Below are 16425 nucleotides of genomic sequence, written 5' to 3' on the forward strand. Positions count from 1 at the left end.
ACATACATTCAAAAGTGGGATGATGAGAAAATAGCAGATTAATACCATGGCTGTAAAAGACATGGTATCACTGTTCCCAAATTTAGTTAGATTGAAACGTGAAGTAGTTCTAAACAACTATGACTTTATTCTCCGTAGCATTCAGAAACAGCCTTAACTTTTACTTTCTACATACTTTCTACGGGCTTAAATACAGTAAGAGGGTTTTGTGGTGGGGAGAACGGGAAGCTACTTCTGTATGGAGGTCTATGCAGTCAAGCATGAACATATCTCATTCCTTCCTGCCCCAGGCAGGAACTACTGCAAGATGACATCACATTAAAATTCCTCACTTTCTTTCTCCCTCCTGGGGTTGTCACTTCTTTTCTAAAGTTTACCCTCCCCATGTATAATATGGCTGCATTTACAGCCCTCTATATGAGCAGCTAAGTAGGATAATCTCTACCAAGAACACATTGCCATTCTCAGGAAGCTCATAATGTGGTGTCAGAATGATACCACACACGTTCCATCTCACCCCCAAACCTCACTCACCATGGGAGCAAGGGGGAGCACAACCAGACACTTTCAGTTCCCCACTAGTGTCGGACGCTATCTTTGAACTAAAGTTCAGTACACAGCAGTAAGCCACTGGACAATTGCACTAACCCTGTGATAACTATCTTCATTAATTTTTTAAAAATTTCCTCCAGCTCCAAAACCAGTAAGTGTATTTCTATACATTTTATACTCTCCCTCTCTCGTAGAAGGGAGCTGGATAGCTGTCTCAGAAGCCTTTAAAAACCCTAAAGACATTTCAGATAATCTCTTATAAGATGCATTACAAATACATTTCTTCTTCTTCTTCTTCTTCAGGAAGCTACATTACAAATACAGAGAGAATTCATAATGAATATTAGAGGCCTTACTTACTGGAATTCTGCCTTTTGCTCTAAATGCTGCCACTTTTGAGAGGTCATCATCTTTCACACTGGTTGGCACAACAAACATAGTAGGATATGTATCACAAAGTTCATAGGTGCTGTTAACTTTGGATATTTTCCAACTTTCATTAGGTAAACCCTGTGCAGAGGCAAAACATTTATCCAATATTTTAAAAAAGTTAGATCTTTACGTGTGTGTGTTGTATAGTGACTCCAAAAAAGAACGATCCATTACATGTTTTTTTTAAAAAAACCATACCCACATTGTTCTGCACACCTGTTTCAAAGGTTATGTGAGCAGAAGCATTTCTCAATATTTTGGTTAAAGATATGGGGCAGTATGAAGCCCCAAAGCCTATAGATAATTTAAAAAGCAACAGTCATTTGGATGGGTTTGCACTAAAGTAAAAAATGGGCCTAGAGTGAAATAGAAAGAAATTATTTTATACCAGGAAATTGATGGATTAAGGAGACCAAACTAAAATTATTCCTCTGTGTAACTGCTGGTCATATTTGTTTTTAAATGAGCAGACTACCTTTTCAGAACTGGTGCTTAAAATTAAGTCTCCAAATATGGATTTAGGTCCCTATATAACTGCCAAGAGACTTCCTCACCTATAATCCCAATTGATTTCAATGGGATTTGTGGGCGCCTAACACTACTGAAAATCAGGTGACTTGCATTTAGATGTCTAAATGTGGATTTAAGAGAGTAAGTTTAGTTACTCAGGTTTGCAAATTGTCTGTGAACATTTCTAAAAAAAGGTAAATTAGGTTTAGAAGACTACCAAAACAAAATGAAAAGGGGATTACTTGTATAACCTACCTGCCGCTTATATTCTGCCATTGGATCATAAACTTTCCAACCATTAACAGAAAATTTTTCTTTATAGCTGAATGCAAAAAGTGGCTGAAAGCAACAATGTTAAAACACAAATTACTATGCAGTATTTAGCCATTTAGTAAACTAGAATTCCTGTAAACATGGTGAGCTCTGAAAATGAAAGCCACAAAAGCTGATTCAATTAGTTTCCAAAAGACAAAATCTTATATACAACATTTGTTTTACAGTAGTGCCTAGAGGCCCCAGTCAAGACTGGGCTTCACTGTACTAGTGATTGTTCAAACACAAAAGAAGAGACAGTTCCTTCCCCAAAGAGATTGTATGTCTTGTCAATTCAGATAGCAAAGGAAACAGAAAGGTAAAATGACTAGCCCGTGGTCACACAGGTCAGCAGTAAGGCCATGAATAGAATTCAAGCCCCATCACTCTCAGTCCAGTACCCTACCCACTGGACGATACTGAAACTGTATACTAATATGATACTGAAATTGTATAGCTAAAGCTAACAAGGCAACTTGTGCCTAACTATTGTTATCTGGACATTGAATTCGGGAAAGCACTTTGGCCTGGATGCACAAGAGGAGTTAGGCATTCTGACGCTGAGCATCACAACGCCAAACTTTTAGGCCCCTAGAAAATCGCTGCAATTCACAAAGCCTGAGTTAGGCCCTTAGGTTCCCTATACAATGAATGAGGCGAGAGATCCGCCTGAAAATATGTCTGCAATAAAAAACCCACAACATGAGCACGGCTGACCTGTGTCTGCTGACTTGGGCTCACGGGGCTTAGGCTGTGGGGCTAAAAATTGCATTGTAGACATTCAGGCTTGGACTGGAGACCGGATTCTGAAACCCTGCGAGGTGAGTGGGTTTCAGAGCCTGGGCTCCAACCCGAGTGTCTACACTGACATTTTTAGCCCTACAGCCCTAGCCTGCGAGCCCAAGTCAATTGTCCCGGTCTCTGAAACTTGGGGCATGGGGTGTTTTTTTTTTTTTATTGCCCTGTAAATAAACAGGCTGCAATTCACAAAAGCCAGCCCGGTTGGCAGGGAGCTACCTAAGCTAGCCAATGGGAGATGCCAAGTAGTGGTTGTGTGTCCCTCTCACCGTGATATGTGCCTAAGTCCAGGTGGTAGAGAAGCACCTATCTCTGCTAGCAAGTCAGAGCCAGGAATTCTCTTCAGAGTTTGCAAGAAGCCCTGGGGTTGGGAGGATGGGAACAACTGGGCTATGGAATATTCTGATTTGGGGCTCCTTCAGTCTCTCCTGTTGAAGCTGTTCCACTCTGGATAAATAATTAAAGAGTCACTGGAGCAGTAAGACTGGATCCTGGATCTCCCATCAAGCTATGGAGTCACTCACCCTTGTATGCACTCTCTTTCTCTGGCCAGAATGACTAATTATTTATCCAGAGTTAAACAGAAGAGACTGAGAAAAACCCACAGCCCAATGGTTAGAGCACTGCCCTGAAAAGTTGGCAGATCCCTGTTCAAATCCCTTTTCCCATTCAGAAAGAGGGGGGACTTGAACCAGGAGTCTCCCACATCACAAGTGATCACTGGGCTAAAAGTTATGAGGGAGTTCCCATAATTCCACACTCTCCAGTTGTTTTGTCTGAACTCCCCTAAGGAGCCAAATCAGGTAGCTGTGCTCAGAGGGTACCTACTGGATCAGGTCTAACACAAGACTTAGGTGGTCGAACAACTATCTTCCCCAGTTTGTGAATGTCTGAGGTTTAGGTGAGAGATAAGCCACCTGCTGTCCAGAGGAAGGAAGCAGGGTGCATACTCAGAGGCAGAAACATAGGTGCCTAGGGACTGAGTGAGATTAGGCACCTAGAGGGTTCAGTGGGAGTTTTGTGCATCACAGTCCCCAAACTGGGACTTAGGCACCAAACTCCTTTATCCTTCATTCTGAAATTCCCCAATTATCTATTATAGACAAATGCTTATAATGAAAGTCAACAAACCCTGAAACCAATAAAGTCACTGTTTTCACTGGTAACAGCACCTGGCTCTCAGTTCTGTAAATTACTGAAATAAAGAAGTCAAGCCAGAGTAATCTGAATGCTCCATGATATCTAGAATCAACAAATTAATATATTTGTTATGCAGTATTTGCTTATTTCCCTACACTTCCAAGAAGAAGACAAACAGAGGCAGGCAGTCCTTTCCCCATTTTAGTACTTACCAGCCCATTAGAAAGAGGAAATGCTTGAGTTACGAGGTTTTCAAATATCTCCAGTCTGCTCTGTTCTTCCTGTTTATAGGCAAGCCGCAAGTTTCTCATATCCTGTCAGAAAATAAGTCAAACTCTCTTACACTTTGATAAATTAATAAAAAATAGATGCAGTTACAAAGCTGACTGAAACCAAGCACTGGCTACTGACATTAAGGCAAGTCACATTTTCTAACTCTCCTAGTCATTAACAAAATTCTGTTCTAAAATGAGACTATTGGAAAAATCAGGAAGGTCTCAATATGCCACTGAAGTAGGCATTATACCCTAGAATTCACCAATGAGGTGAAACATTTCTTGCAAGTTTCCCATCCAAATTCCAACCAAACCCAGCATGCTTATGGGATCAGATAGAACAATAGCACAAGGCATTGTGGGTGCAGGTTCCCCTTAATACAAAAATGAAATTAATGCAATTAAACAGTAATAGATAGGCATCCACTGCATTTCCTAGGAATTCATTCTGTACCTTGCAAACAATTTCTATACCACAGGAGTTGTCTCCATGGCTCTGCACTCCAATCTTTTCAACTCTACTGATTACTCCAAGGGGAACATCAAGAACAAAATGTGGATCCTGAAATTTGGATTAAAAAAATAAGATGAAAACATTTTTAATTGCCTTGGGAAGTATATGTAATCTAGTATAATTCATGTCAAATTGCGTGTTCTACCAGTCTTTTTATAGTTCCTTTTGAATTGATTGCTGTGGAACTACTTTACATTTAATTTAAACGAAGTTTGTCACCTTCTGAAAATCTACTTCAGATTCTAGCTGGAAGAAATATGCACATAGATCTTAAAGTCTCACCCTCTCAACATTTTTGAAATACATTTTGAAGTCCGTCACTGTCAGTGTACCACTGACTGCTCCCATAAATGGACAGATATACATGACATCTTTAGCTGGAAAAAGACAGAAATGAAAGTTCCATTTTATTATTGCAGGCATTTGTGCTATAAGAAGCTCTTTATAGAAAAACAAAAATTGTATACAAGAAACCTCCTACAGTTCCAATGTACTAGAGATCTTTGAGACTTCTATATGAAACTATTTCAAAGCCACTATAACTGACCTTCTACTCTCAAATTTTGATTTGAAAGAAAAAGTCCTCTGCATTTTTAAAAAGGTATTTACAAAGAGAATGATCAAATTCTTCAGTTCTAAGCAATATGTGCTAAATCCCCACCATAAACCAGCCTAAGAGAATGGTGATGTGACATGAAGCATTGCTCCTTATTGGAGCTATACTATACAGAATGTTTTTGTGGGGAGTCCATGAAATGGCATACAAATATTTTATGTAACATGAGAAATAGCCTTTTGCCTTTCTCCAAAGTTGCCAGTTTGTTGTATCTTATATTTAAGAAAACCAGAGTGGCTTGAAATAATAGCTATTTGTCCTGTCACCATCCATATGTGAGTTCTGTGCACATTTCATCAACTTCAAATCAGAATTCGAGGAGTCCCAAAGTCTTCATATTGCAAAAATACCAGGCTACGCCATATCTCCCTTTTTCTGACAATCACAACAGCATTCTCTGCCCTTGTTGCACCTTACATTAGTCAGATGGGAAGGCTCATGTGGCAAGCAACAGTCATCCTGAAACTAAAGCTCAAGTTAGCTGTTCAAGTAATGTGTCTGAGCAAAGATTATGTCCAAATCTGGGTTTTGCATACCTTTTTAAAAATAATTTCTACATTTCAGTAGAATAAACAGTGACCGTTTAGCAACCTGGTTTCACATAACTGTTCTACTTGCATCCAACAAAACACCCCAAGATCAAACTATGTTACTTCACAAAAACTAAAACCTAAGGCCTTCTATTTTGCACATACTTAAACAGAGAGGGTTTATATATAGCTATCAGATTTCCACAGATTATTTCAGGTTTTGGGAGCAGTTTGAAAAATCTGGCATTAAGACTGTATCCAATTAGAGCTCTTGATAGTAGAATGAGTGACTGTGTGCCTTTTGCCGCTACAGACTGGGATACAATCTCCATTCTGGTAGTCAGTGATCTTTTTGTGGTCCCGACAAACTAATTCCACCACACAACTTTCCACAGCAGGTCATTTGACTGCAAAAGATCTAATTAAAATGGGACAGTCAGCACCACATTTTCATTTTCTTTCCGGGCTAAATCCTGAAGTGCTTGAAACTAGGGAATGAATGTATGACCTATGGGGAAATTTTGAGCACAGATGCACCCTCCCCGCAACCTTGCTAATTTGTCTATGTCGATCAGCTGCTTGTTGAAATAAAATACCACACAGATCTGTTTACACTATGTTAAACTGATTTACTTATAGCATAGCATTAGGGTTTGAGTAATTAAGAAAATCCATAGCAAATTTGATCATTCAAGGTAGAACTATAAGAAGAAAGAACAAAACCAATATGGAAACCATTTGATTTTATCTTTATTCATAAAGTAATGATTTAATACTATAAATTCAAAACTACACATACCAATCGCTTTGATTGATTCTCCAGGGAAAAGTGGCGCCTCTTCCATCTGTGCCAGCTTGTTTCCATCCCTCAGTGCCTGGCAGAAATCCAAAACCATGAGTAAATCTCACATTCCATCTGCACACCATCGATACACTTTGCTGCAAAGTGCTTTTGCTAAGAGGTTATGGGAGCATGAGAATGTGTATCCTTTTTCCAAAGCACAACTGTGTTAAACAATGCTGCATTAGAAAACAGGGCTTGATATCGTAGGTAACAAAGTATTTATTATGCAGACATTTAAATGTTAGTAACAAACCACTTACACGATTAATTTAACGTGCTAGCTACATATATAGCGCACAAAAACGTGAGCAATACCATTTGCCCAAAATTAGGCCAAAAAAATTAGGCTAATCTTTGTGTTTTTAGGTTATCATCTACTCAAGAAGATTTAGAAGCGTTTATTTAAAAGCATTTATATTCTTTATTTCTCGACACCTTATTAAAATAGCTAACATTTAATTATCAAAGAGAATAGTATGAGAAGTTTAATTTATTTAGCATTAAAAAAAATCAAATCACATTATATGTAAAAATATATATATATCAGACAGACAGAAACATTCTACTATACCCTACTTGACAAGGTACCATTCTCGTAAGCACCACTTGGTCTGACGGAGATATTTTATAGAGATGATAGAACTAAAAATTCAGATTATAGCTTCATGTCACATTGTTTTCTAGAGAGTCTCAAAAGCCGGTCAATATAAATTCAGGGCTTGATTTTAAAGCTAATGTTCAGGTGAATGGCTTCCTCCTTAAATACTGCAACAAGGGGCCTTTAGTTTTCTGCTGATGTTTGCAACGTTCTGAAGAAGATTTTGGTGGAGAACTTAAGGGTTTACAAAATTTTTAATAATCATATAAAGGAGCTGACAACACAGGATGTTTTGGTGAGAGTTTAGGATTTCCATTTTAAATGTTTGGTGTAAAAGTTGGAATATTTTACCTTAGAGTACAAACAGTGAGCTAGTTTCATAGTATATAGAAATATATACAGATACTCATCCCTTGTAACAAATTTCTGACTTGCAAGCAAGGAAATAAGATTATCAGATATTTTATATTTTTAAACACAAACCTTTAACATTAAATTGTTTTCTTAGCATACATTTATATGGACTTTTTGTTTTTAATTTTGTCTGAAACTAGCAGAATTTGGTATCTAAGCTCTATCATGGAACAGGGTGTAGTGTAGTAGTCAATGGAACTACTCAGGTGCTTGAAGGTAAGCACATGCTTAAGTGCTCTGCTAGACTGGGGCCCAAGTGCAGTGTTATAATTTACATTTCATGACCTCTTATATGGTCACAAAAGCGCTACCTAGGCAAATGGGGTTTCCTTCCTGCACCAGACATAATATAACTCCTCCTTCATTGTCAGAAACATAACTTTTAATTTGAAAAATGACATCAAGGTAAAATATTTTTGAAAATCATTATGGTATGTGTAATTTAAAGATGTATTAATTTCATTAGGAAATACCAGTCCTGACTGATCGTTATCAAATTATATTTTAAAAATTCCTGACACATTTGTCTCTAAGAAAGAGCACTACATCTCAACCAAATGTAACATAGTGGTTGTTGAGTTCAGAAGCAAATAAGTTGCTTAAGCAAGAAGTTGCATAAATTGGAAGTACATAATTTACCTCAGCCCCAGATAAATAATAATTTATGTACTCTTTATTAAAGAATTTATTTATCAATGCATGTGTCCAGTATAAAATAAAGAGTAGGAACAACATTTATATTTCCCGATATAACCAACATTTTCAGACATACCAATATGTATAATGTTTTCTGTATAGTACACAGAAGACAAACATCTTTTGAATGAAAGCAAAAATATCCTTATAATTTACTGTAAAGACACTTCACCTACTCAGTCCCACACAGGGTCACTTTTCTCTTGAAGTGCAGAAAATCTGCAGAAAATCTTAATGAATTAGGGGAGATGCATGCAGGTAAGACTAGGAATTTTTAACCAAATCTTTATAAGAACTTCAACACATTATTTCATACACAATCTGGTATGCCAAAAACCAAATTTTATTGTTTTAGCAGTTAAGCATTGTATTTTGCTTTTCATTTATCAGAAGTTCTACATTTTAAGAGGGGGCTTTCCTTTAAATTCTATTTAAAGTCAGAGTTCAACCACATTACTGTCCAAGTAGTTTTCTCACAGCTGATTTTCTAAAAACATTCAGAATCACAGTTTATTTTCAGCAGAAGCTTTCTCCCCCGCCCCCACAAAGAATATATTCATAGCTAAGCTTTTGGGAGGTAATGTTGCCACCATTTTAGATACTTATGCACGTTATTTGTTCAGAGCCTTAAAAATGTAGTATTAGAAAACAGGGTTTTTTATAGCTACCCATTAATATTATTAAATTAAGGTGCAATAAACTTTTAATAAACCCTGAATCCGAAAAAAAGAGCTTCAGAAGCAATGCATATTGCGAAGTCCATAATGGTCTTCATGATATCTCTGGCACTTCTCCCTTTTGGGGTTAAAAACTCTGCTTGGGGAAAAGGGCTGTTTCTAGTTTTTTGGGGGTAGTTTGTTTGTTTGTAATGATAGGAGTTTAGAGGTAATATTCTGAAATTCTCTATTGCTCCCCAGAACCTAACAATGGAGGATTTCTACATACTGTAGATGGGCTATTATACAGTAAATTACTACACAGTTAATGAACAAACGAGGAGTAAAACTTGCCACCTGATCAGCTTCTGCTTCAGAATGATAGCCATTGTGTCCATCCTGAATCTCCTGCATTGCATGAGACAGCAGTAGGGCAAAAGAGGGGTAATAAGAAAAAAACATGCAGACAACAGGTGAAAGGACAGAATCACACTTTTTAAAGAGACAGTAGATACTTCAACATCAACTTATTTATTCAACACCTTCCACTCTTTGCATAAACTACTCACAGCTATTAGGCCCAGCTATGACACAATATGAAATGGAATATTTATTTGCAGTCTCACGAAAAGAGTCAGTGCAGGTATCAAAGAACACAAAGTATGTACTGTCTTTTTAAAACAAGCAACCTTATAGCAGAGAAAATGCAGAATATAAATTATGTATGCCACATGCTTAAAAATAGAAGAAATTGAGTATTGCTTGTTGTAGTAGTATAAAGGGAAAATTCATGCGTTTTTTATTGTAGAAAAAAATTAAATATTTTCCATATCCATTAGTATTCAGATAATTTAAGGAACTGTTGTATTGTGTAGATCATATGTTTAAATGTTACTGTCAAAAACATCTGTTAAAAATATACACAAATTACATCTATTAGCCGAAAGATTCACATCTCTATGTATTTACACTTGTTGTATCATATTGGGATCTCTTTTACTATATAAATTAAATCATAAAAAGATCCCTGAGTGTTACAGGCAAGAACACAAATGGTCATTGGGTCATATGCAGGTTTTTTGTTTTGTTTTTTACTACTTTCAGCCAAAATTAACTGGAATGAAACCACCATCATCTTTCATAGAGTTGGATTACATTCCAGATCAATCCCAATTCACAAATGCAAAAACTTCTTGTTTAACAGATAACACTTCTTGTCTTAAATCTGAAAGAAAGACAGTTTATATCTGCTTTGATAAATATAATTTTAATCACTTCTATGAAACCCCCAAAAGAAAAAAAATTAACAGAAGGGGTTACATTTGTAGAAAACATAGGTTCCATTGTTTTTACATGCTTCTAAAAAAATTTACAGTGCAACAGCCACCACTTTCAAATGACACAGGATTCCCAACATTTAGACCTTATTAAAGTGAATATAGTAGTTATTTAAAGCTTAGCCCAGAGAAATGGCTGAAGACTGTTTCTATATTTAAAGTCCAAAGAAAGGTGGATGCTAGAATCCCAGGAAAAGGAAAAACTGGAAGAAAGGCAATTGAGCTCTGAACCGACAGATTACGGATGACAGAAAGTATGCACAGGCACTGAAGATGGTTTTTCATCCTTGAACATTTATTGATAAAGGTGAAAAACCAAAGAAAACAATCAAGTTTTATTATTTTAACATATTTTCTTTGTGTTACTTCATTCCAATTTCTGATAGATTTGCCCTTGAAAATATTGATCTTTGTGTATTACAATTATTATACAAATCCAAGTAGCTTTCAGATGTGAAAATAATTGATTCATCTCAAACCAGGGGATCAGGCTTAACTGATTTTTTTAATAAATGCAAACCCTTGTTTGAATGACAGGGTTAAAATATTTAGAGAATAAAATCAGACTATTAACCCTCTCTTTTCTCAATTGATTAATGTTCCAAAGTGAAAGAGAAAGCTATGAATTTTTATATCATTAACAAACACTGGATAAAACCCAGCCTCTAAAATTATCATCAAAAAGATGTAGGTCATTGCATGTAACTTCAATCCCAACTTTCTATTTTGCTCAACGGCTGTATCAATTAAGGTAAAACATGTATGAATGCAAGCATGAATTGAAATCTTATTTAAATAGAATAAACAAAGACTTACTGTTTTTCCACAAACTACTATTGAAATTCTTTAGCATAGATAACACATTAAACTCACTAATACAGTGCTCTGTAGTCCAAATCATGTAAGCATCAGTCATGAGCATCCGTTTTGTCAGAGTTAATGTAATAAACTGAAGTTTGTACTGCACATTTGTAACATAACTTAAATATACGGCTCTCTCACACATGGGCTTTTACTGCTCATGAAAAGATTGCAATGGCAAACAAGCTGTTGAGCTGCATAGCAAAATGGTCTGATTGGTTCATAAAAAACATTAATGACGTAAAAAAGAACACTAGGCACGCTAAGTTCTCAACACAGCACAAAAGACAAACAGGTAGGAGGCTGTTTTGCCAATAGCCAAATGTATTCTTACCCGTATATCAGGCCTCTTGTATACCTGTTAGTTAAAATACAAAATGTTATCCAACAAAATGTGCATTCAAATGTTGCTTTGTGACAGAGACGACATCAGGTAGCAGATCAGATTTTCAGAAGAGCTCAACTCCCACTCTGGTACTTAAATTAGTAGCAAGATTTTCAAAACTGCACAATACACAGCTGCTCCCTACGCATTCAACAAAGCGTGTGAGCACTTTTAAAAATCTGGACACTTCATTTTAATGTCTACATGGGAGTCAAGCTCTTGAAATCAGGTCCTAAGCATCTTTTTATTCAGTGACAACATACTACTGAAAAATTGAAGAATTTAGCAATCCTTTTGGATAGTATATAGTAAGCCCACAATAATAGCTATGACAAATGATGGCCCTACACTTCTGAGTCAAACACCAGAGCGTAGTTAGCTCTAACTTTTCCCTAACTTACTTCCAAAACTTTCTAGGCAGCCATTATTATCTAAGTGCTTTCCACTAATGCCACCTCATTCAAGGCCACCACGTTATTACTAAGTTTTCAGTCAGGTGAGATTTACATAAGACACTATGAATTTAGAGAGTTAGATTGCCCCCAAAACCAAGTATGCTGCTTGTGTATGGCACATTAGTACAAGTCTAACAAGAAAAAGCAAGCTCAACATGCTTCAAATTCCACATTCCCCTTTGCAGCACAATATGTTCCCTTCTAACCTTTGTATTTTTGCAAAAGCTTTGTGATGGAGTGAAACTCCCACCATGGAACACAGAGGAGAGGGAGCCATGATACTCAGAATTTTTTAACAACTGTATGTGTAGCTTTTGTGTATATGGATTCAGGGACATACCAACAGACATTTTAAGAAACAAAAAATAGATAATCATTCAATCTGAAGTGCACAAGCTGATGGGGAGCCATCTGAAAGCCAAGAAAACTAATGAGGAGTACTTGTGGCACCTTAGAGACTAACCAATTTATTTGAGCATAAGCTTTCGTGAGCTACAGCTCACTTCATTGGATGCATACTGTGGAAAGTGTAGAAGATCTTTTTATATACACAAAGCATGAAAAAATACCTCCCCCTACCCCACTCTCCTGCTGGTAATAGCTTATCTAAAGCGATCACTCTCCTTACAATGTGTATGATAACCAAGGTGGGCCATTTCCAGCACAAATCCAGGGTTTAACAAGAACGTCTGGGGGCGGGGGGGGGGTAAGGAAAAAACAAGGGGAAATAGGCTACCTTGCATAATGACTTAGCCACTCCCAGTCTCTATTCAAGCCTAAGTTAATTGTATCCAATTTGCAAACGAATTCCAATTCAACAGTTTCTCGCTGGAGTCTGGATTTGAAGTTTTTTTATTGTAATATCGCAACTTTCATGTCTGTAATCGCGTGACCAGAGAGATCGAAGTGTTCTTCGACTGGTTTATGAATGTTATAATTCTTGACATCTGATTTGTGTCCATTTATTCTTTTACATAGAGACTGTCCAGTTTGATCAATGTACATGGCAGAGGGGCACTGCTGGCACATGATGGCATATATCACATTGGTGGATGTGCAGGTGAACGAGCCTCTGATAGCGTGGCTGATGTTATTAGGCCCTGTGATGGTGTCCCCTGAATAGATATATGGGCACAGCTGGCAACGGGCTTTGTTGCAAGGATAGGTTCCTGGGTTAGTGGTTCTGTTGTGTGGTATGTGGTTGCTGGTGAGTATTTGCTTCAGGTTGGGGGGCTGTCTGTAGGCAAGGACTGGCCTGTCTCCCAAGATTTGTGAGAGTGTTGGGTCATCCTTCAGGATAGGTTGTAGATCCTTAATAATGCATTGGAGGAGTTTTAGTTGGGGGCTGAAGGTGACGGCTAGTGGCGTTCTGTTATTTTCTTTGTTAGGCCTGTCCTGTAGTAGGTGACTTCTGGGAACTCTTCTGGCTCTGTCCATCTGTTTCTTCACTTCCACAGGTGGGTATTGTAGTTGTAAGAATGCTTGTATGCATCCGATGAAGTGAGCTGTAGCTCACGAAAGCTTATGCTCAAATAAATTGGTTAATCTCTAAGGTGCCACAAGTACTCCTTTTCTTTTTGCGAATACAGACTAACACGGCTGTTACTCTGAAACCTGTCAAGAAAACTGATGTTATGTATTCAAATCTGCCTGTCTAGCTAAAGACGTAGGCAGTTTCCAAGGGTACAGCACTTTAAAATAGCCCAGACCAGAGTGACCAAGTCACAGATAATCGTGGTGAGGTCTGCATCAGAGTGACTCAGAAGTTTTAGCTAGGGCAGAATGCATTTTGCAGCATCCTGTTACCTATGAATTCAGCAGCAGCAATGAGCAAAGAGACTCCTGAGTGTGCATATTGACAAGACCAAGGGTGGAACAGCCCCTCAAGGAAGGATACAATAATAATCCTCTCCCACCCCATCATTACACTTATTCCTAGATGTGCTTTCACAACAACTTCGCCTCTGATTTTTTTGGGCTGAACTTAAGCCAGCTAGTTAGCTTTCACCCACGGCTAAGTAGGCCAGACACTGGGAAAGCAAGCAGACTGAAAGATGTAGATTCAATCAAAAAGGGGAATTGTTGCCCCTAGTGATCTCACACACATGTTGAGCAGAAGGAATGACAGAAGAGAACCTTCTTATTGAGACCTTGATGCAAGAGCCCTCAGGAAGAGTAAGAATTATAAGCCACTAGACTCTACCCATTAGGCCTGAACATGAACAGTTTAAGCTATCACATTCATTCCCACCGATGACTCAACAGCACCTCCTGATCAACCAGGTCTAGCAATTGCTTGCTTTTGTAATGAAGGCAAGTTGTATTCTGAGCAATCCACATCGACAATGGCCCCAAACTGTATATTTTTAAACCAATCATGAAGAGCAAGTATCCATCTCAAAGCTTCTTCTGAACTTTAATTAGCAAGGCTGAATGAAATTCAGAAAGGAGTATATTTGCTCTCTCTTGCTCACAGTTTTATTCAGCCTTGAAGACAGAAGTTCTGTGAACAGTGTACTGCAATTCAGGACTATATTCCTGCTTTAAGTCTCAGTTTTTGTACTAGAAATTTAAACCAAAAAACTTAGGGGCACATTTTCAAAAACTGCCTTTAAATCTGTATAATCAAAAATCTGCTCACAAATTGGGAAGACAGACTAAGTACCCAATTTGGGCACGCAAACAACTCTGAACACAAATTTAGAAGTCAGCTACCTATATGGTTTCTTTGATGTGTTATGTTCTCTAAACGCCAGTCAAGATTTTAAAAGGCACTGAATGCAGTGTGGTTCAATGGAGAGGGTACCAGTCTGCGAGTCAAGAAACTGGCTTTCCTTTGCTGACTGGGTGACCGTGTGAGAGTCATTTAGCCATTCTACACCTCAGCTTCCTCATCTGTAAGAGGAGGCTAATGAGGTTCACCCACCTTCAAAAAGCACTGTGATATCAACAGATGGAAAGCTTTATAGGCACTATTATATTATAATCATATGGATTCTCTTTTGTTTGCCATTTACTCATCTATAACAACTTTTTCATTTAATATGTTGGCCAGTTTTGCACAACATTCTAGCTGATCAACTTGAATGATTACTTCACAACCATTACAATCTATTGTGTAAATATGGTAAGTTAAATTTACTGGATAAATGCACAAGTCAATACATATTCTATTGCCTGAACTTAATTAACTTTGTATTAGGTTATAAGGTACTGTGTCCATTTTCAAAATGAGAAATTCTAATGCAGATGCATATCAAAATTGTGATGAAAAGTGTGAGAGGTATCTCTGGATATTTCACTTGGATCATAGGAGGAAGCACGCATGGTGGCCTCATCCTTAAAGAAAGCCATACAAAAATTAGTGCTATTTGGCATGATTTACCCAAGACCAGAATAGGAAGGTTGCAATTAAAGACTCAGATGCTTTGACAACTGTGTGGAGAAGTTTGCACAGCATCTGCCCATGTTGCTCTTGATTTTAGTTACTGCTATACAAAGTTTCTCACTTACACATACATTAAATTCACCCACTTTAAAAACAAATTGTGACATTTAAAACGTATTGTGCATGCAGTAGTCAACTGATTTTCCGGAAATATGTAAAACCTTGGATATTCCATGGCAATCAGGAGGCAATAGGACAGTAGAACTAAGCGTCTGAAAGAGAGGTTATAATGCAAAGGAGGCCCTTTTCCAAAGCAGCACTTTGAAAACACCATATAATAGCTTCTTAGCTTTTAAAAAAAACTATGCATTATTATTCAGGAAAGGTAAATAAAATTTTATGATTAGAAACTCTGCAATGTGATTTGCAAATGTGGGAGTTTAGCTCATTCTATCCTTTCACAGACATGTAATGTTAAATACAATTTATAAACAACTGGGATTTTGAGCATAGAAAGGTTTAATTTTTTTTTTATTTGTAACAGACAGAGAATGAGCTAGATTTAAATGCTGCTCATTAGGCCTCAAAATATTTCTCCCTTTTAAGTAATGTGCAAGATCAGTCTGGAATAGAGAACCAGACTATTTAGATTAAAAAACTGGTTCTCCTCTGGAGGAATGCATAATAACTCAAATGGTGAATTGAACACTAAACTCGCAGACTTGGATTCTGCTAAAATGAAGTCCTTGATCTACAGGGCAAATACAACAGACAGCTGTAATGCAAGGTTTCCCACAATGCTTTATCAAAGACATCAGCCTTGACCCAGAGCGAGCATTTGCAATTCAGCTGCCAGAGTATAGAAGAGCTAAGCTTTTTCTGAGTACAAGTTGCTGACTGTGCCAACATAGTGACAAACTCTGTGAGGTGAAGTTTTAAATAGACTAAGATCAAATACAGTTAGTAACTTCATCTTCAAGCTCATGCTGAATTTGACCTGCAGTCACAGAAGTTAAGGAAATATGCTGTTTGTACAGAGCATTCAAGGCCTTTTAAACCCAGAAAGCATTGGTAGACTATTTTAAACTCCAGTTTAAAGCAAACAAGATAAA

General features: G+C 37.4%; 1 protein-coding gene across 7 annotated transcripts in view; it reads right to left on the reverse strand.

The window, feature by feature from the left end:
* MTMR1 (myotubularin related protein 1) overlaps positions 1 to 16425 on the reverse strand; it is a 50969-nt gene that overhangs the window by 29758 nt on the left and 4786 nt on the right. For 2 of the 7 annotated variants that reach the window (XM_043523026.1, XM_037909693.2), the window contains exons 3-10: positions 11420 to 11443; positions 9242 to 9295; positions 6479 to 6554; positions 4816 to 4910; positions 4474 to 4581; positions 3957 to 4058; positions 1750 to 1833; positions 913 to 1062 (exon numbers count right to left, since the gene is read on the reverse strand). In XM_043523026.1, the coding sequence (XP_043378961.1) occupies positions 913 to 1062; positions 1750 to 1833; positions 3957 to 4058; positions 4474 to 4581; positions 4816 to 4910; positions 6479 to 6554; positions 9242 to 9295; positions 11420 to 11443 (693 nt within the window). The remainder of the gene's footprint in view (positions 1 to 912; positions 1063 to 1749; positions 1834 to 3956; positions 4059 to 4473; positions 4582 to 4815; positions 4911 to 6478; positions 6555 to 9241; positions 9296 to 11419; positions 11444 to 16425) is intronic. The other 5 variants (XM_037909694.2, XM_037909695.2, XM_037909696.2 and 2 more) reach the window with 5 other exon arrangements.

This window comes from Chelonia mydas, chromosome 9, assembly GCF_015237465.2.
Source record: "Chelonia mydas isolate rCheMyd1 chromosome 9, rCheMyd1.pri.v2, whole genome shotgun sequence".
Taxonomy (NCBI): domain Eukaryota; kingdom Metazoa; phylum Chordata; order Testudines; family Cheloniidae; genus Chelonia; species Chelonia mydas.